This window comes from Lipotes vexillifer, unplaced genomic scaffold (genome assembly GCF_000442215.2).
Source record: "Lipotes vexillifer unplaced genomic scaffold, Lipotes_vexillifer_v1.1 scaffold926, whole genome shotgun sequence".
Taxonomy (NCBI): domain Eukaryota; kingdom Metazoa; phylum Chordata; class Mammalia; order Artiodactyla; family Lipotidae; genus Lipotes; species Lipotes vexillifer.
Window position 1 is genome coordinate 2,457,432 of NW_006798085.1, and position 20,975 is coordinate 2,478,406.

Here is a 20,975-nt window from a genome sequence, read left to right on the forward strand (position 1 = left end):
TGTCTTGGATGAGTGTCTGTGCTAGAGGGAGGGATCCCAGAGCCCACAGTCAACAGCCCTGGATGGGTGTGGGGGTGGGGTGGGAGAAGGGGGATTGGGAGGCTGTGAGGTAATGTGAAGAGGCAATGGGCTGAAAGTCACAAGACCTGGGTGGGGGCCAGTCCCGGTAAACTCTCTGTGTGACTCTGGGCAGTTCCTTCTTCCCTTCTCTGGGCCTCAGTTTTCCCATCCATCCAACTAGGGGGCTGGACTAGAAGGTCTTTAAACGCCCTAACAGCTTGAAAGATTCCATTCTCTTCTCTGAATCTGCCCAGGGGGAGGCGTTGGGGGCTGGGGCACCGGCAGGGGCTGAGAATTCCATAGCAATTTGCATGTGAAAGCATGTTACTGCCATGGCTATTAGTGTGTGCAGGGGGGCTGAAGACAGGGCAAGGACAGCTAACTGTCAGGCTGTCCAGAAAGGCCCGCTGCCTGGGTGGGGGAGGGAGGGAGGGAGGCCCTGGAGGTGTGCAAGGGAGGCTGGACCACCACCTTGGGTTCCCAGGGAAGGGTGAATCCTGAGACCTTCAGGGACCCAAGCTCGAGATGCCCAATCCTGGGTCTGGCCCCTACAGGGACCTCCAAGCTGTCGTGTCGAGGAGTGACTTCAGAGCTACGTGAGGTGCCACAGGAGAGGGGCCCCCAGGGAGGGGGACAAACTATTAGTGCATTTGCTTTTCCGGGTCTGCTCTTACCAGGCCTAAACCTCCCAGGACCATATTTTCCTCAGGTTTATAATGTGACCTTTTGGTAATTGCTTTGTATAAACTTACATAGTTTGTCAATATAAATACTGTGTGTATATATATATATATATATATATATATATATACACACACACATATATATATGAAAAAGATGTTTTATATACAAACACACACATACACACACACACACACACACACACAAACTCCTGGGGATTCTGGGAGAACAAAGCAGCTGTGTGCAAAAAGGGCTCACAGCTGTGGCCTATGAGGCAAGAGAGGTGGCTCTGTCAGTACTCCCTGTGTGCCTTTAAGTCCCTTCCGGTATCTGGGTCTCAGTTTCCCCATAAGGGGTTTGATCTGGAAAGGAGCTCTCAGGAAAGTCCTAGCTCTACCATTTCCTGGCCTCTGACCTCTCAGATTCTACTGAACAGGCATGAGGGCAGCAAGGGAGGCCACCAGCCAGTCCCCCCTGAGAACAAGGGCTCTTCCCCACAGAATCCAGCTGGTGGAAAGGCCCTGGTGCAGGGTGGCTTCCACGGTCTCGGCTGCTCCTGGTACCCTGGAAGCAAAGGAGCCACCTGGAGCTCCTCCCTAGGGCCCTGGTCAGAAGCCAGGTCTTTACCCACTGCTCCTGCGGAGGCTGAGAGAGACCAGCCCATGGGGCCACAGGGGTAGGTAAGGGCTGAGGACACACACCTCTTCTACTTCGGCTTTGGGAGGTGTTTATCATGGGTATATTTTGCCCAGCCCCCAGTCCAGGTGGGACTGGAGCTGGGGGAGGCAGACTGGGATTGAGGCCTCAAGATAACTTCTGATGAGGATGTTTAGGAACTCTGTAAAAGGCCAGCTTTGGTCAGTGATGATGGGAACAGCCAGGGCTTGGGGGCCACTCTCAAAGCAAGAAGGATCCCTGGGAAGCCCAGCCCCAGAGTCCAACTGCACACTCCACACCTCGTGAGAGAAGCAACAGCTACCACTTATTGGTGCCAGGCATTCAACACTTGTTTAAAATATATGGATGAATGAACAAACGGAAGGCTAAGTTTAGTACCCAAGCTTTTAATCTGTGTATCCTCCATTCTGCCTCTCACATCACCACACAAGAACTTTAAGAGCTAATCAGGCACTTAAAGGCCAGTCTAGAATGTGAGGTCCCTGGGAGCATGGACCTTGACTATCTTGTTCATCGCTGTACCCTAGTGCCCAGATTGCTGACTGGCATATAGTAGGTGCTCAGTAAATATTCTCTGAATAATTGAAGAAATCTAATCCCACTCCTCATTACCCAGACAGGGAAGTCGAGGCCCAAAGAGGCAGGGACCTGCTTGCAGCTGGTCAAAAAGTCACGGTAGACCTAGGACAGGCCCTGGTCTCCAGCCTCTCAGCACAGAGCTTTTTCCCCTGTATCAAAAGGCCCCCGTGGTGGGCTTCCCTGGTGGCGCAGTGGTTGGGAGTCCACCTGCCGATGCAAGGGACACGGGTTCGTGCCCTGGTCCAGGAAGATCCCACATGCCGCGGAGCGGCTAGGCCCGTGAGCCATGGCCGCTGAGCCTGCGCGTCTGGAGCCTGTGCTCCGCAGCGGGAGAGGCCGCAGCAGTGAGAGGCCCGTGTACTGCAAAAAAAAAAAAAAAAAAAAAAAAAAAAAAGGCCCCCGTGGCAAACTCCTCCTGCCCTTCCCTTTCCCTTCACGAATTCCTTATTCCCCGCACCCCCAGCTTTCCCTCTTTCCTTTCTCTTTGCCAGCTGGATAATTAACCACTGGAAACAAAACCTGTAATTACTGTCCTCCCCATGCCCTTAAATTGCTTTCAGTTTGGGCTCCATGACCCCCGTCCTGGGTGGGGGTTGGTCTCCCCCTCAGCAGCCTCCCAAAGGGGGAGTCAACCTAACAAGCACCAGCTGAGGCCCCAGCCCCCCAGATCCAATGGCCAGCTGTACAGGAGGCCGGCAGCAGATGGGCGAGGAGGGTCCCCTGGCAGGCTGGGGCTGACTCAGCTGGGGTGTCAGTGGGACTGTGACGTGCCCGGGCAGGACAGGAGGCCAGGCAGGCGGGCCGGATTTCCGAGAGTGATTGATGCCAGGTGGCCAAAGGGCCGCTGGCTCAGCAGGGACCAACTTAGGATGGTCCCAGTAGAGCCAGGTCTTTTCTTGGGTTCTTCAGCTCACCCTCATGCCCCTGCCTAGAGGGTACCAGGCCATCCACATCCCTGGTGCCTCCGGGAGGCCTCCTGGGAGCTTAAAATGGATCAGCGCAATAAGTCCCAAGAGTCCTGGCCTTCCAGCTCCACAAGGCCTATCCCTTCAGGGAAACTGAGGCCTGGTTAGCACCTGCTCAACTTGGCTTCGTTGGTGATCTGGGCTCAGCCTGTGGAGGAAGAGAGGCAGCTCCACCCTCACCTGGGAAGCATCCTCTACCCCTGACTCACCAGGAGTTTGGGCCCAGCTGGGACAGGAAGGAGAGCTGAGGGTGGGGCCAGTCTGGGGCCCTACCACAGGAGGCTCACAACCCCTGCCTCCAGCTAGCTAAGCTTGTTCCGTTCCTGACCCACACAGAGGCTAAGGGAATGGGGGGGAATGGCTCCCGTTCTTCAAGAGCCCCAAGGAAGCACACTTGCTCAGTCTCACCCAAGACGGGGCAAGGAGCAGGGCGGTGGGCCGAAGGAGAATCACCCTCTAGCAACTTCTGTCTGCTCATGGTAGAGTAAAAAGACCTGGACTTAAAGCCTCGTGCTTGCGTTCACTTGATGTGTGTTCTTGGCCAAGTCACTGCCCCTTGCGGTGGGTCTGTTTCCTCATCTCAAATATGGGGCAAAGAATTCCCCACCGTCCACGCTCCCAGGGAAGTTTATGAAAGTCAGTGAGATAACATGTGTAAAAGTGTTTTTATTTTTAAGTGGCAGGCACTGGCCGGGTGAAGGACACTGCCACAAGAGGCTACTGAGCAGTGCTGTGTGGCCGGCACAGCAGACACGGAGCTCAGACCGACAGCAGCCACGGTGCCCAGGCCAGGGCAAGTGACAACAGCCGTCACAAACCTCCTGGGCTGTTGAAGAGGCTGCCCTATACTCTGCTTTGCCGTCTCCCAGAGATTTTACTTCACACTCCTCACAGCTACTCCCAAGGGGCCCCCAGAAACTCGATCCTCCACTGAGAGGGTGGGGGGCAGCCGTGTCCTGGGCTGGGCGGGGGACCACCCAAGGACACTCATTGGTGATGTGTGGGAAGGGCTCTACCCAACCCAGATCAGGCTCCCCCTCAGTTAGAGACATCAATCTGGCCTGAACCAGCCCTGAGTGGAGACCCCTGGCCCAGGCAGGGGCCCCCGCTCTGGGCAGGCAGTCAAGCAGCAGAGGCCCCATCTGATCCAGGCACTTCCTTTGGTTAATGAGAAACCAAATAAACAGCCTCTGCCCCAGCTGGCTTCGGGAGCACCCCAGCCGCTGGGCCCAGCCCTGCCTGCTCCAGCCAGCCTCCCTCCCTTTCACCCTGCAGGTCCCGTGACTTTCCTCCCTTGCCTCCTCCATGCGCTTCCCACTTCCATCACAGCCCTGCCTGCTCCTTGGCTGGTGCGCTGGGGCTTCCTGCTCTGGATCGCTAACTAACCCTCCCCTTCCTTCCTCCTCCTCCTTTCCTCTAGTGCCTTCTTACCCATTTTTAGCTGCTGGGATCCCACTTGTCCTCCTCTCCTGACATCTGTCTCAGCCATCTCCATAAGGAGGGAGTCCCCCGCCCAGAAGACCTGCGGGCTGCTCCGGGCCTTGCCAGCCTGTGTCTCTGCTGTGGGAATGAGGCCAAACCCTCTTCAGGGCACTCACTCCACTCTCAGACCATCAGCCTGCAGGAGGGAGATGCTCAGATGCTTGGGTGCTCAGGGCTGCTCTAGCTTGAGGGCTTTGTCAGCCAGAAGTCCCCGAGTGTGCCATGGTGAGAGCTCTGGTGTGCAGGAGAAGGAAGGCTCTTCTGGTTAAGAAGCGAACGGACAGCCTGAAGCAGCCTCGTTACCCAGCGGGCCACAGCTGAGGCCCAGCTCTTGGGAAGTTATTTCTAGCCACCTCCAGGTGTCTTGAGGCAGGGCAGGGCTGGGCCTGCCAGCAGGTCCCAGATCTAGCCCCAGTGAGGTGGTGGCAGTACTTGTGGACACACCCAGGTCCCCATGGAAACACCTCCTCCCCCATCTACTCTCTCTAGCTGAGCCTAGTGCCAGACGGGGCAGATGCCCATGGCCTATGCCACAGCGGTGACAGGATAGACAGGGGGATATGGTCACAGGGTCCAGCAGAACAAGAGGGTAGAAGAACTTGTGACGAAGAAGGGCACAGAGCATTTGCAACATCTTGCTCCACTAGGACAGCCACCATCTTCCCATACCAGACCATATCACCAGTGTTTTGGGCACATGAAAATCACACACACGCGCTCTCTCGCTCGCTCACTCTCGCTCTCTCTCTCTCTCTCTCTCCCTCTCTCCCTCTCTCTCTCTCTCACTCATATACTCACTCATACACTCACACTTCATTCCCCAACATCACGACACCATTTTACACCCATTTCTCCATGTGGTTAATTTTTTTTTTAGTTCTCATTTTTTCTAAGAAAAAAGCAACAAGAAAATAATTCAGAGTTTATACAAAACATCTTTACATTATTTTTTTTTTCCAAAAAAGACTAGTATTTACACAAATGGCAACAGAAACAAAAACAAAAAAAACCTTTCGACTGCCACCTGGAAGGGGCTGGCTGTTCCGCTCCCTCTCCCACCTGGCAGTGGGGTGGGCACCTGGCCAGGAGGCAGTGTGGAAGTGGATGGTGGGAGGCCCAGCTCCTTCCATGGCCACTCTGGGAGTGCCTGCAAGGCGCTTGCTAGTGGCAGTCTGTTAGCAGCCGTGCTGGCAAGGAGCCGGGGTCAAAGTGCACGGCGTGCTGGCCCAGCCCTAGGCAAGCCTCTTCCTCTTTCCAAGCCCCAGCCCAAGATTGGGGGGCTAGCGGGAGCTGGGTTAGGGGGGCACCCACCTGAGCTAGAGCCCAGAAAAGAAGCAGGCTACCTGGCCTTATACCCGCTTAGTTCTCCGCCCTGGGCCTCTGTTTCCCCACCGGGCCGAAGGGTGCCAAAGGTGAGGGGAGAACAGGGCAGCGCGGAGAAGGGGGAACTCCCAGCTCTGCAGGGCAAATAGCCACCTGGGCACCTCACCTCCCTCCACCCCCCATGAGGTCATCTGCCTGCAGCAGCTCTCCTGTTCCCCAGGCAACAGCCAATTAAGACATTAATAACCGTGAGAGTGAGGGAGGCAGGATATGCCCAAGTATCCCACAGGAAGTTTTTTGTTTGTTTGTTTGTTTGTTTGTTTTTGGTGGAAGGGTGGCAGCCACTACCCCATTGCCAAGATCAGCACTGTAGAAGGAGGGTCAGTGGGGGAGGGTGAGACACCTTGCCCAATGGCACTCTTGTCTTCCCTCGTGGGCAAGAACAGCCCTGGCCTGTCCCCTCCCCACAAAAAATATGCCAACGAGTTTATAAAAGAAATGCCATCCTATGCTTCCCGGCTGGCCACATCCTGCCCCAGGCCCCTGACACTGCGGAAGGCTGGGCTCAGAAAACCTGGGGAGGGGCTGTCTTTTCCATTTTTCCATTTTTCTTCAAAAAAAAAGAAAAGAAAAGAAAACAGATGAAAATGAGTTGACAGCTAAAAAAATGAACACAAAAACATTAAAAACAGTGATGATAGCGGACAAGAAGTCCTGGGAAGGGAGAAAGGGGGCGAGGGGGCACAGGGCCGGGGCGGGCGTCTCCCTGCCTGCTGTCCATCAGCGTCCGACCCTGCCCTCCAAGAAGGGGTGCCCCCGCAGAGCCCAAAGGCCTGGCCAGAGGGGGAAGGCACAAGAGCATGGGGGCTGGGGGCACAAGCACCCCCCTCTGAAGCCCAGGGGGCGGAGCAAAAGGGGGATTATAAAAGCCAAGAAACTACAAAACTAAATACAAAGATGGGCACAGCTGGCAAGGGGAGGGATGTGGGTGAGGATGGAGAGGTGCAGTCCCGGCCGACTGTCCCTCGGGGCCGAGGCTGCCAGGGCCCTCAGACCTTGTAGTAGATGTTCGCGGGGCTCTGGGGCGGCATCTCCTGGACGATGTAGACAGGGTGCCCGTAGTCCCCACTCACCTTCTCATAGTGGGGGCAGTAGTTGTTCTCTGTAGTCCGTAAGGGGATGATGATGTCGCTGGGCTCGGTGCCCGCCGTGCCACTGCCCCCCTTAGGACTGGCCAGGGTGCTGAGCGAGAGGGCGGGCGCCCGCTGCTGCGTGTGCTTGCGGTGCCGCTTGCGCAGCTTCAGCAGCAGGATGGTCAGGAAGATGATGATGAGCAGGAAGATGACGCAGCCGGCGCCCACGGCCGCAAACAATGCCACCTTGGAGTTGAAGAAGCTGTCGGGGTCCCCGCTGCTGCCTCCACTCCCACTGGAGCCACTTTTCTCATCCTGGTTCACAGTCTCTGTGGATGGGGGAGGGAGGGAAGGGAGGGGAAGAAGGTCAGCCAGGGGTCCCAGGGACACATGGCAGATCTCGGGCCACGCCCTGCCTTCCTTCAGAGCTAGGGCCTGAAAGGGCAGCCGAGCAATGGCTTTTGCCCTCTGGGAGACTCCCATACACTCACCGTGCTTGCCGTCAGAGTCACCCAGGGAGCCCCGACCACCGGGGGCCTGTGTAGCCACCTTGATAGTGTTGTCTGCCTCCTTGCTGGGCCGGCTGGTAGTCAGCTGCTCGGGCATCACAGCATTGGGGTCTGGGGGTGGGGAGAGAACAAGTGAAGGGGGAACTCCGGCAGCATAGGTGCCTCAGTTACATAGCACCCACCGGCCAAGAATGGCCCGGATACTGGACCTCCGATCCCCTATCCCTACTGCCCCCTCTGCCACTACTCCCCATGCCACCCCCCGCCACCCAGTGAGGAGCATCTGTTGCAAAAGCCTAGCTGAGGAGCCCTCGGCCTGGGTGCTCACCTTGCCCAACCTTCATGACAATCTTCATGGTGCGTGTGCGGCACACACCTCCCTCCCGGTTCTCCAGTCCCTCCAGGCTCCCATTGGATGTAGCTGCAGCAAGAGGCCAGAGCAGTCAGGAGGAAGAAGAGGTCTGCCAGCATTACCCAGAAGCCCTAGTGATGTCTAAGCCCTTAAGAATGGAACTGGGAACCAGGGAGTTGCAAGCAGCTCCCACCCACCCATGAACCTTTCTACTTCTCTCCTCCCACTAGGAACAGAGTCCAGGAACTAGCCCCTCCCATGAGGATGCTGCTCCCGTATCATGACCAAGGCCAAAGGCCATGGCCCTTCTTTCTCAGTGGAAGCTACATGTGTCTCCTCATTGGGCGACATTGCTCAGAGGCCAAGCAATTAGAACTGGCATGGTGAGGAAGACTTCTTCACAGACTAGAAGGAATCCTAGATTAGGTGTCAGGAGAACTGGGCTGGAAACCCAACCCGCTCCCTAACTCTCCGCGTGATCTAGGGCAAGAAGCCCCTTCACCTCTTGGGGCCTCAGTTTCCCATGAAGAGAAAGGCTGAAGCTCTGCCAATTCTGCCATTCCCAAGGTTAGATCTTAGGTGGGAAAAGGAAATAAGAGAGAGAGCACCACGAATCAGAGTCCTCTCCCACCCAACTCCTAGAGCCAGGGCGAGCTGGCATCAGGCCCCTTGGTAAACGCTGGGGCCAGAATTCCAAGGCCAGACTACGAGGAGAGCACACCACTCTTCAAAGGGGACTGGATCAGGCTGGGCCTGAACTGTGTGCAGTCTCAGTGCACTACTCAGAAGTTCCCACTGCTACAGGACAGGAAAGAACCATGTGGTGGGCAGGGACTCACAGGTAATGTAGTAATCGTGGTGCTTCTTGAACTCCAGGCCCATGTAGTTGGGGCTGAACTCCTGGAACTTGATGGTGAAACGAATTTCCTGCTCTGGCCTATTGCAGGTGACCAGCACATTGGGGTCGAGCACGGTGCTGCAGGCAGCTGCCTGCTCAGGCCGCACCAGGTACAGCTTGTAGTACTCATAGGGCCGCCCAGCTTCTGCTCGGGGGCAGATGATGTCCAGCTTGTCTCCAATCTTTGGGTAGATCACCAGGCCCTTCCCACTCAGGAACCTGCCCAAGAGGGAAGAGATGGTTAGCCTCAGGGTTGGGGGTCTCAGGCCATCCCCAGAACCAGGGGAGCAGACAATGAGGGCCAGGCTGGGCACACTGGGTGGAGATGGCGAGGACAGGCATTCTGTCCTTTTTCCATCCTTATGCTGGGGGTGGGGAAAGAGAACCATACTGCCAGCAGGGTGTGGAAGGGGTGGCCCATGGGCAAGGCTGCCAGGCTTTGACTGCTCGGCAGGGTGGGGCACTGCCTAGCTGGGGGAGCCCTTTGTCCTAATGTGGCATTTCCGCAGGGGGGCTGACGTGGCAGATGGGCTGGGCACCTAGATGTCAGGCTTGGGTTGCCTGGATGTGGCAGCCCTGTCCTCCTCGCACACCCAACATACTCACATTCCTTCATAGCCTCTGCTACCGGCCCCCCAGCACACACGCATGTATATGCGCTCATGCGCACAGACACACACAAAGAAGCACACACACAATGAGCCCTAGAAACCACCCCCACAGCTCCCAGCCAACGGCTGGGGATGCACAACCTATCTTGGCCCCATGCCTTTTCCCCCATCCTTGCTAATCTTGGGCATGATGGGGAGATAGAACAGGCCTTGCCTAGAGCCAAGGGATAATGGGCACAGTCTCCAGCCAGGTACAGCTCCACACAGCTCTCTCCACTCCCCACTCCCACTGCCTGGCATCCTACCAGGACTCATCCCACCCCCATAATGCAAAAGCCTGAATCCCCAAATGAGTGAGACTGGCCAGTCTCACTGCAAAGGATAACAGAGAAAGGGGAGAAGAGGCCTGAGCAGGAACAGCAGATCATATAAGACAGAGCCCCAGGAACCTCGCTCATCTGCCTTCTAATCCACTCCCACCACACACACACACACACACACACACACACACACACACACACACACACACACAGCCTCTGCTCCCCATCCTGAGAGGAGATGGACAAATGCCTCCCGAGCCAGGTTCATCTTCTAATCCAGAAGGCCAGGCACTGGGAAATAGCAGGGGGAGGGCAGCTGCCTGGGGCAACCGATTCATATCATCCTGTCCTTGCCTAAGCACAGTAAGCGCTCTCGGCCATTTCTGAGCCTGGGAGCAAGTCAGTACAATGTAGGAGAAAGAAAACAGACTTTGGAATCAGATGGATGGTGGCCCTTACTAGCTCTGTGACCTTGGATGAGCTGCCTGATCTCCCTATCTTTCAGTGTCCTCACTTATAAACTGGGGGTGGGAAGAGCCCCTCCTCCAAGGATGGTGGAGGGGAGGCATGATGGCATGTATAGAGCACATAGTTGGCACTCAACCGTGATTCCTGCTTAGAAATAGCATGGTCTGCCAAGAGGCAGGAGGCCAGACACTAACACCAAGGACCAGTCTTGTTTCTTGGGTGGGAAAGAGGAAAAGATGATACAGCTCCATCCTCAAGGACTTTACTGTCTGGTGTGGTTCAGAAAAGTAAATGGCCCATGCCGCAGCAACGGATAGCACCAGGCTATCTGGAGGCTATGTGAGAGGATGGTGGCTCAAAAGGCAAGGGCTGGAGGCAGAGAGAGGAAGGAGACAGCTCATCTGACAGGACAGTCGAAAATGGTCCCACAGAAAGAGTGGGATGAAAGCGGATCCTGAGGGAGGAATAAGAAGTCAACATCCAGCAAGAGCAGGCAACAGTGGTTGGGACAAAAAACCCAGGCCAGTGACTGGCCCAGTGATGGGTAGAGAGGAGCAGAAGAAGAGGGTTTGCTCAGCTGGGGCCAGACTGAAAGGCCAGGGTCACAACAAGCAGTGTGGGTTTCACCCAGTGGGGGACAGACTCTCTAGCAGAAGGGACAATGAAGGGCCAAAGGCAGTGCTTCAAGGGAATGAAGCTAACGGTGGAAGAACATGGTTCTACTCCCTGAGGGCCCATTCCATAGTGGGGGCTACAAGGCACAAGGGCCTCCTGGGTGCTCAGTATCCTCACCGGATGGAGGGAAATGATACCCAAGGAGGTGACTAAGGGAACTAGACCAAGTAGATGGAGTGGATGAAGAACAGCAGCCCTCTCTCCACGTCCAGGGAAGCTCCACTAAGCTGGGACCTGCCATCCTTCTGTGCAGGAGGGTAAAAGCAAAAACAAGGAGGTCTCACCTGCCTTAGTACCTAGCTTTACCACACTCCAGAAGGCCAGAAAGGAAGCAGGCATGGGATGGAGGCCCACACAAACATTTGAGAGAAAACACCCCCAACTCCATGCGCTACAGAAAGCCAAGAAGTTTCACCAAAGCCTCTATAATTCCTAAGGCATTTTTCACTTTCCAATCTTCATACTGGTTCCATCCAGGCAGTAGGATTAGACAACTTCTAACATCTTAGAGATAGAGGGAACCTTCGAGACCTACTGAGTCCAGGCTCCTCATGTGAGGGAATGAGTAACCAGATGAATGTTCCTGTTGAAGAGGGGTGCTCAAAGCCAACCCGAGGAGCCTAAACTCACCCAGGATGTTAACTCCTAGGGGTCTAAGAGTACCTTAAACATTGGCTGAATCCTTATACAGCTGCAACTCCGTAAGACCGTACCTGGAGATGACAGCAGGTAGAGGGCACACAAAGGGGTACAGGGGCCAGCTCACTTTTCTAACCACTAGGCCCGCCTTACTCACCAGGGAGTCTTGTCTACCCTGAGCAGTCTCCCATCACCATTCAGGTTCTGGAGCCCTGGAACCCAGAGACAACCGAGGAAACAGATGTCTACATAGTGGGTGGGGGAGGGGGAGGAGAGAGGACTATTGCCCCCAACACCCCTCAGACTCTTGTCAACCTCAGTGAACAGAATTCATAAATATTCATGAGTTCATTTGCATAGCAGCTGGCAGAGGGGAAACTCACCTTCCCCTAAAGTGCAGAAGGGAGAGGAGCCTGATGAGACCCACCTTCCCTGACCCTTGTCCCCCATGATGGTACCTTCTCAGCTTCTTCCCCACCACTGAGAAAAGTGCCTCTGGGCCTGTGAGAAGCCCCAGAAAGTGGTGAGGGGCCACGAGGTGTGGGTATGCAGCCCGTGAGAGTGAAGCCCAAGGTCAGGTATGACGCTAGTCATCCTGTACAGCAGGGACCCTGCTGGTCTCCCCTCCTACCCACCAGGTTAGGAGTAGGGGCCGACAGGAGAAGGAAGAGAGTACCTAGTTAAACTCTTTACCCCCCAGTTTTCAAAAACTACTACTCCCCCCATTATCAAACCAAGCTTTCCTGCCTGGGGCCACCCCCAGACAAAGCCCTTTTCTGGAAAATAAGGGGACTGACATGGCCCAGCAGGAAGCCTGCAGCAGGTCGCCATGGTAACCCCTGAGGCCTTCCCTCCTTAGCCTCTGATAGCCCCTGGGACCCCAGGGAGCCACTCCAGGGAGTAAAAGGACTTAGGGGAGGCAGCCTGCCATTCAGTCTCCTGTCTGTGGCCTGCCTCTTCCCCTCCACCCTAGCCCAAGTCTCTCCCCCAGCCTGCCTACTGAGCTTAGAAGTATCACCATGACTGCTGAAAAGAATCCTGGGAGAGAAGAAGCCTGAGGGTCTGGGGTAGTGGCCAGTGCTGGTCAGAGGCCAACTGCCCCCCTGTCCAGTTAAGCCCCTATCCACCCATACACAGACAATCTATAGCAGAGAGAGTTTGGAGCTATGGGGGTCATGCCTAGAAAGCTGCCCATGTTCCACCACACTTCCTTCCCTCTCATCCTTCCCTCAGGCCCTAGGGACTTGTGGTCAGCGAGTGGCCAAAGGGAGAGCCTGGTCCTAGGCCATGCCAGCCCAGGTTTGGTAGAAGACTCTAGCCACAGCTTTGATTCAGTGACTCCGGCACCACTGCGCCTGCACCCCAGGGTGGCAGGACCAGTGGAGGACAGAACCCAAGCTGGAGCTCAAGTGTGCTCTCATCCCAGCAAGGGTGGGGAGACCCCAAATTAAAGGCTCCTCTTTCACTCCCCCAGCTCCACCCAGCCCCCGAGGCAGCAGGAGCAGGCCTGGCATGTCCCAGCAGTGCCCGCCCAGGCGTGGGTGGGCAGGAACAGCAGCTGGGTCCTGGCACACACACAGTACTGTCGGAGGCAGGGAAGCCAGGAGAGCCCCAGAGGAAGTCACCCCCCCACACACTGAACTATGCCTCCCCTCTGCCCCACCTGGCCAATGCTAGGGCCCACTGAGGGCTTAACAGCCCCTTCCTTGTTGTCTGCTTTCTGTGGGGTCCCTGAGAGGCAGTGAGATTCCTGGCCCAGAGAGGAACCAAGGCTGCTATTCAGAGCCCAGGAGGGAGAGTGCCAGGCATCGAGCTGGCTGCCTCTAGATCAGGTCACCCCGAGCAAGCTGCCCTCAGAGGTAGGCCTAGCAAAATCAAATGAGGAAGCTGGAGCACTGCTCATCCCACGTGGGCAGGGCCTGAGTCACAAGGACAGATGCACACACACCTGTGAGGTGAGAGGGAAAGCCGGGGGCAAAAGCCAGCGCCTCCTCTGAAACCCAGTCTCTCCCAGATTCCAAGGCAGTGGGATGGTGTGGAAAGAATGGCACAAGGCACAGCTCTCCCCACTACGAGCTGACTGACTTTAAACAAGTCATTTTCCTTTTCTGGGCAAATGCCTCATCTGGAAAATGGGCAATGCCAACTTCCCAGGGCTGCTGGGAACATCCAATGAGGTCATATCTGAGAATGCTTTGGAGGTAGCAAGGTACTGCCCAACGGTTAGTTAGCACACCAAGCATAGTACCATTTAGAAGAAGCTGAACGAGCTTACTACACTCCTGGCTGCTAGCACTGCCACCCAAAACAACTACAATGAAAACCCACCCAGGAGGGGCTGCTACAGAGCCCAGGGCAAGGAACCCAGAATATGGCTGGTGAGCATCCCCTTACCTCAGCTCCCCTAATAATCACAGGGTGGACCCTCCCCCCAAACCTACTGTTCCCATGGCAACCAGCGGCCTCCTGGCTGGCCCACCCACTCCATACTCCCAACACCAGAAAACAGTGATGCACAGTAGTATCCAGGGCCCACTCATCCCCATCCATCACAGTTGGTGAGGCAGTGGAGAGCCTGAGGGGAGAAAGGGAACCCTGGATTCAGCCTCCAGTCCAGCCTCACCAGGCCCTTCTTGCCCCAGGTCTGGCTGCCTGGGGTTGGCGGAGGGAGGGAGGGGAACAGGGAACTTGAGAGGAGCTGCTGGCTTCCCATCACTTTCAGGCCCCCACCTGTGGCCAATCAGCCACAGAGTAGAAGGGGTCAGGTCCCTAGCCACCCCGGAAAGGGGCCCCCTGAGCTGGCCTCCCCAAGACTGTGAGCCGGAACAGCTGTGAGGGGGCTGGGACCAACACTTTGGCTTGTAGCAGGCAAGCCTGGGTTGGGGTCTGCAGCTGCCCCCACCCATGCTGGATGGAGTCAAGGGTCCTGGATGCCAAGCTGAAGCCCCCACCCCCGCCCCTTGCAGCGCAGGCGTAATATGATCTCAGGCACATTCCCACTCTCTGGAGGTGGAGGAACCTGAGTGGGGGGCAGGAAGGGGTCAGAATGGGACTGAGAGACTGAACTGCAGCAGCTGGACTTGGCTGAGGACTCAAGTATGAGGCCTGCCGGCTGCCCCAAGTTCTCAGGGGAGGAGGCTGGAGGAGGGGTCTGCCCTGGGACCTTCCATCACAGCCCCCCCACCCCACACAAGCATGCCCATGTACTCTGGTTCCTCCCAACCTACAACGGGCCCAGACCCACCTTCCCACCCTACACTTATAGGGCAAATCTGACAAGGGGCCAAGCTCTTGCCACCCAGGGACTACCACCCTGGAAGGCCACAGCACCAATTTGGGAAAGAGGCTGGGAGTCTGGAGTCAGCCCTTCCGGCTCCCCTCTCCCGGTCAGGGCTGGGGCTGCCCGAACCCTGGAACCTGGAAACATACCCCCAGCCCCACCACTTCTTTATTTTGATTTTTTTACCAAGGAGGAAGCAATTAAGCAGGGTTTATAGGCGCTGGGAGATTTCAGGGCTGGGGGGGGGGGGTTGCCAGCTCCTGACAGGACTGAAGCCAGAGACCAAAAGCTGGGAGGAAGAGGGGAGGGAAGAGAGAAAATGAGCCTGTGAGGGAGAGCACGGGCATGTGCGAGAAACAAAAGGACTCGAGAAAAAGAGGCAGAGAGTGACTAAGAGTGAGAGGGAGTGTGAGAAAGAGGGAGAGCGGGCAAGCAGAGCTGGAGAGGGGAGGTGAACGCGGCTCACACAGGATGTGAGAGGGCGAACCGACAAGGGCCTGAGAGGGAGAAGTCGGGCAGGAGGAAAAGCGGGAGAGACGGACAGGAAAAGATAGTTGATTTGAAAGGCTGTGGCAGTCCCAGGCTTGGGCGCAGTGGCAGAGACAGCCTCCCCGAGCTCAGAGTGAAGCTGAGGGCAGTGCCTTCCTCCTGTGCTCCTGCCCCCCCCCCCAAACCCGTGCCAACACACACAGACAGGCTGCGTTCCAGACCCCTGAGCATAGATGGAACTCTGGGGGGGGGGGTGCTGCGTGCAGGGGCACCAGTATCAGTCCCCCACCATTCCCAGGATCTGGTCAATTACAGGATGGAATTCGTGCAAGTCCTATTGAGGCCTCAGCCACCACTCCCACCACCCCCAGGATGCCTGCCCTCAGCCTGAAGTGGATCGGGGAATGGGGCAGATCTCAAAAACCTGCAAACCGTTCCAGAGCACTCAGGCCTCAAGACACAAAAAGGGTGAAGCTCAGGGAGATCTTGTTTCTCCCAGCTACCCCCCCACCTCACTCTGCAGGAGGGCTCCTTTCCAGCTGTGGAGCTGCCTGCTATCTCTGGTTAGAGACCCGAGAGAGCAATTAGGTCACTCCCATGAGCCCCTATGATGGGCTACCCCAGGCTGATTTCAGCTCTCCTGGCTCAAGAGAGAGCATTTCCAGCCTCCACCTTTACAGGAGGGAACTGGGCACTTCACAGCCTTTCTCCTTGGTCTGAGCAGCCCGAGGCCCCCAGACCATTTTGAGTCCCTGCTGTTAGGAGAGCACTGGGCCCAGTTTGGCTTCTGGGTTAAGGAAAAATCGTTGTCAATCCCTTTCCTTGTACCCTGACCCTGGTTTAGACATCCCACTAACCAATAAATAGGACCGTACCTTAACCTAAGGAGAAAAGAACTAAAGAAGCCGCCCTCTCCCACTCCAGGGCTGAGAGGTGCATGGCCCCTGGAACCTAAGAGGTCAAGACAGGCAGGAGCTCGGGAAGTTAGCGGGGAGCCCATAAGAGTGGACAGGAAGAGATTCCAGATACAGGAATCATAGAGCACAGAGGGCAGGCCAAGGGCCCCCAGTTTCCCACTAAGTGGGGTGTCCGCACACTGCTGGGACCTCCAGAAAACAAGAAGGAAGAGCAATTTTGACCCTGGGTTCCAACCTGAGTCCTGGATGCCAAAAGAGAAAAAGGTCCAGAGGTCACTACACAGTCCAGCGACTCCCCACTAACAGCCCAGAAACCACTGAGCCACAGCCCTGAAAGGTGTGTGTGTTGTTGGGAGGTGGGGGAGGATTGTGAAGGGTAAGGAAGAGGGAGAAAAGAAAGGATCTCCTCTACATAGCTGCCTCCCCAACCCCTTTGGGAAAGCTAAGCACAACTCCCCAATCTGAGGACAGAGGGTGGGGGGGCCAGTGGGACCCGCCTGGGCAGGAATCCTTTGCTTGCCACCCACTTCCCTCACCGCCTCGGCCGCCACTCTCCACCCCGGCCAGCCCTGGAAGCTCTGCCGCCGGCTCCATTGGACCCCCGACGAGCGCTGGATCGACCCCCCCGCCCCAACAAAACCTCTCTCCCACTCCGCCCCTCTCCACCCGCCGCCTTTGTGCGCCTGGGAGAGGTGCCCGCCCTTCCACGGACCCAGCAGGGAGAAAGTGGAGGGGGGAGGCTAGAAGAGACGGCAAAGCGAAAAGCTAGGGAAGCAAACTGGGAAGAAAGAGAAATGAAAATGAGAGAAGCCCGAATGGAGATACAGGCACTGCCACCCGCCCCAAGCGCGGAGTCCCACGCCACGGTCCCTTCACAGCTAAACAAACGGGGAACCTGTGTTCCGATCTCTTCCCCCGCCCAGGTCAAGCTCGCCCACCCCCCGCCCCCAGCGGCTCTTGGCGAAAACCGCCACGTTCCCAGGGGCCCCAGAGGGGGCTGCTTTCTCTCCCCGACCCAGCTCTCCGGTGCGCTCAAGGGCGCTCAGACTCCCAGCTCCGCCCGGCGCGACAATCTCGACTTGATCCGGGACGTGCGAAGGAGAGGGCCGGGAAGCTGAGGGGTCACAACCCAGCCAAGTGCCCCCACCCAACCCCACCGCACCCTTGCCCGCCCGGCCGCAGGGAAACACACTCGAAAAAGCCATAGACAAAATGGGGCGCCGCTCCTCCTCCGAACACCTTCCCACAGGCGCTCGGGGGCGCGCGGACTCACCCCGAAGGAGTGCCTCCCACCCCCAGGGACCAGAGCAGATAAGTTACTCACTTGGGGTTGAGGGAGCTCCAGGACACGGGCTCTAGATTCTTGGCCAGCGGGGTGGCGAGCCGGCACAGCGCCAACACGACCATCGCCACAAGCCACTTGCCGAGCCAACGCTGGCCAGGCCGGGCCATCTTCCCTGGGGCAGGCTGCACTTCGGGATCCCCTGGCGCCTCCTCAGCAAAGCTGGCCTCGCCTTCCTGTGCCGCGCTGCGCTCCGAGACGCTTAGGCGCCCATCCTCCGCAGCCGCCGGCCTTGAAGTGCTCCCCTCCCGCCGGCTTCGGTGTCGCTCTTCTCCGCCCCGCCGGCCAGGAGGACTCACTGGGCAGCCGCCCCCAACCCGAGCATGAGCTGTGGCCTCCGAGGGCCCGCTCCACTGGCCTCTCCGCCGCACGAAGCACGACGGGGGCTCTGCGCCCCCGGGTGATCCCGTCCGATTCCGCTCGGCTCCCCGAGACTGTTTGGGACTGTGCGACCTCTCCCCGACGGGGTCTCACCGCTGGGGACTCGGTGGCCACCCGGACGCCTCGACCGCCCCGGGATCGGCACCCCTGGTAAGAAGTGGGAGTCTCCCCACCACACGAGCTCGGTCTGGGGGCTCCCGACCGGGCCGCCCTGGCACGGGCTCCGTTCCTCCAGGCCACACTGGGACTCCGGGCTGCGCGCCCCCCGACAGCTTCGACTTCAGCGCGGGGCCCGCTCAGTGTACTTAGAAGAGCGCGGAGACACTGCCGAGCGAGCTAGTCCCATCAGTTTGCGCCTCTGAAGCCTAGGCCGGGTGGCCCGGCAGCCCAGTTGCCGAGTCCTAGCTCCCTGGCGATTGCGCCCGAGGCTCTACGGTCAGTGCGAGGCTCACACACCTCCCACTGCTGACCAGCGCGCACACACTCCCTCCGCCGCCGCTGAGCTGTCTACTCCCCTGCTCAGGCGTACGCAAGGCCAACCCTACGCATCTTAGCCAATAACAAGCTCCGTCACGGGGTCCTTGCCCTGCACCACGCCCCCAGAACAGGAAGGAGGCGGGGTTTTAGGGAGCTCTTAAGGACGCCGCGCCCTCGATGGCACCAGTCTGAGTGTGCGGCTCCTGCGGTTATGGATGGATCCTGCCTAGTCCTGTTCCCAGAGCGCTCAGCCCGTGGGAAGTTGGCGCTCCTCTAGAGCTGTCGGCCTGCTCTCCTCCCCGAGCGCCTGGTCGACACTCCGGGCCACTGACCTGGGCCAAACAGGCTCAGTACTTTTCCCGGGAAAGTACTACCATTCTTTTTGTTACACACGCGAGCCCTGAAGTCCTTGCTCGGTGCCCACCTCCGTGACAAGGATAGCTTGTATACTCCTGGTCCCATCTCACATAGGGCTCTGGTGGGCTTTCCTCCTTCCGCCCTCGCAGTGCAGTGTCCGCTTGCACATGGACCCGGACCCGGAGTCCTGAACAAACGGATAACGGTGGGCGGTGGAGTCTCAGAGGGGTCAAGTACGGGAAAGTTGGGAAGATGAGTTCTTCGCCCCTGGGGAGCAGGCCTTGGGAATCTCAACTTTGGGGAAGAGACTTGTGGGACACCAGGGGCCCAGATTTCGAGTCTTGTCCTGTCTGAAGGCGCGGGCAAGGCCCTGGGATAGGCCAGTGGGGATGAGAAGGCACCTCGATAAAGAAAGACACCTCGAGGGCAAAGAGGAAAGGGCGTAGGGCAGAGGCGCCTTTCGAAAAAGCAAAAGTTGGAGCCCTGGTCCCAAGACGCCAGACTCCAGCACCTCCCGGCCTCGCCATCTGGGTCTTTGTCTCCCAGCCCCTTCTCCCCGCCCCCTCCTTGCTTCCTTGCTTATAACTTTGGCTCCAGCCCATAGCTCAGACCCTCCCGGGTCCCGACCCGCTCTCCCCAGTTGGACCTCAGCAGATGTACCCACGTGCTAATGTCTCCCCCTACTGGTCTTCTATAGCACCGCGGGTGCCTGGGACAGACTGAGAGCGCCCACTCCAACGGGAGCGTGGCACACACGAGCCTGGCACACGCGCTCGAGCACAAGACCCGGGACAGGGGTGGTGACCTTGGCTAGAACCGCGGCCCGGTATGGGGAGGAGGAGGGAGCACTAGGAGTAAGATCTGGGTTTGGGGTTGGCTCGGCGACTGCCGAGTACATAAAGTCTCCTTGCTGCTTCTTTATGGAGATAATTAGGTGAGCGACATTCCCAAAGTGCTCGCCATTTACAGTTTCCTGTCCTTCTCTCACTTAAGTAGGATGCTGATCTACTGAGTTCCTCACTGGATCCTCTGATGATCTCTTTGGTTCATAGAGTGGACCTCTATTTGGGGGGAAATAAAGAGGGAGAAGTGTGTTCCTCCCACTTTCAGGGACAGAGCCTGGAGGATGAGAAGGATCTGTGTAGAAAGAGAAGAAGAGGAGCTGTTTAGGGTCTCTCAGCTCCCGGCTGGACCCCTTATTGGGGTGTGAGCAAGAAGAGACAAGAACAAGGTGCAGGGACACACCAATAGTCCACCTTGGAGACTAGGATTGCCCGAAGTGCATGGCAGGACAGCAAAACCCGAGGATGGAAAACAGCCTGCCACTTACTGAGTGCCTACTATGTGCCAGGAACCATGGTAGAGGCATTTCCCTTCACAATCCTTTGAGATGAGTTCCACAATCCCTATTTTATGTAAGAGGGAAAACTAAGGCTCAGGGGAAGTGACTCATCTGAGGTCATGGAGCTGATTGGTGGTAGAAGCAGGATTTGGCCCCAGACTTCTCTGTCTCCTAAGCCTGTGCCCAGTTCCCTATACCATACTGACTCGCCACATTTCCAGCACCTTCTTGCTTACTTAATTCATTCCTGTTTAAAAGCTGGTTCATGCCTGGAAAGCAGCAACCTTCAGGACAGCCAGGACTCCACTCTTCACTCACAGTCCTCTGAGAGGTTTCTAGGCCTGGGAAAGTTCATCTGTGTCCCTGGCCATGCCCCCAAGTTCCCAGCTAGAGTCACCACCACCAATCCCAGAATCAGCCTCAGATTCCACTGCCAACATGCCCAGTGCCCTCGGAAGGTGAGCCCAAGACCAGGTGGGAAATGGGGCAGACGAAGCTATGCTGACAGACTTGGGAAGACAGCAGCAGCTCCTGAGTGTGCCAACGCCTCATCCTGGGTGGGGAGGGCACAGAGGAAAGAAGAGAGGACTCTGTGTCTAGGCCTGCCCCACAAGCTGGTCACCCCTGGTCACGACATAGCCTTTCTGCCTCAACTTGCCTACCAGAACCTCAGTAGCAGGGCTGGGCCTACTCCCTGCTGCAGCCAGGGCCAATGACTCCAGGCTCCCACCTCCTGCCCCACCCTAGCAGGGCTTCTGATGTAGTGATTCATGCCCCTGAGGTAGGGAAAAATTACTCCTCAGGGAAGCCAGAGAGGAAGTCAGGATCTGTGGGGGATGTTGACCCTCTCTTATCCAAGCTCTCCCTACTCCAGTGGCAGTCACACCCCTCCCCAAGCCTCCCAGATCAGTGTCACCGAACACACACATCCCTCAGGGTTCAAGTCCACCAGTGTTTCCTGAGCACTGATCCTGTGCTTGCCTCTGAGCTGGGATCCAAAGAGGAACCCACCAAGCC

The 20,975-nt window shown here is 57.3% G+C and overlaps 1 protein-coding gene across 1 annotated transcript; it reads right to left on the minus strand.

Annotated features, from left to right (window-relative positions):
* Nucleotides 1–5,293: 5,293 nt before the first annotated feature.
* On the minus strand, nucleotides 5,294–18,305 carry EFNB1 (ephrin B1). Its single transcript, XM_007470143.1, has 5 exons — nucleotides 17,384–18,305; nucleotides 8,602–8,879; nucleotides 7,739–7,831; nucleotides 7,393–7,521; nucleotides 5,294–7,230 (listed from the first exon to the last, which is right to left on the minus strand). Exons 1-5 carry the CDS (start codon nucleotides 17,509–17,511, stop codon nucleotides 6,818–6,820), a joined length of 1,041 nt encoding a protein of 346 aa, XP_007470205.1. The 5' UTR covers nucleotides 17,512–18,305; the 3' UTR covers nucleotides 5,294–6,817.
* Between the last annotated feature and the right edge of the window lie 2,670 nt (nucleotides 18,306–20,975).

Bases quoted from the DNA above. Each gene is read 5' to 3' on its own strand.
- EFNB1 (XM_007470143.1), bottom strand. From the start codon at position 17,511: ATGGCCCGGCCTGGCCAGCGTTGGCTCGGCAAGTGGCTTGTGGCGATG. The intron at 8,880-17,383 runs GTGAGTAACTTA...CCTCTTGGGCAG, and splicing joins TGGAGCTCCCTCAACCCCAA to GTTCCTGAGTGGGAAGGGCC. The intron at 7,832-8,601 runs GTGAGTCCCTGC...CTCTTGCTGCAG, and splicing joins CCACGATTACTACATTACCT to CTACATCCAATGGGAGCCTG.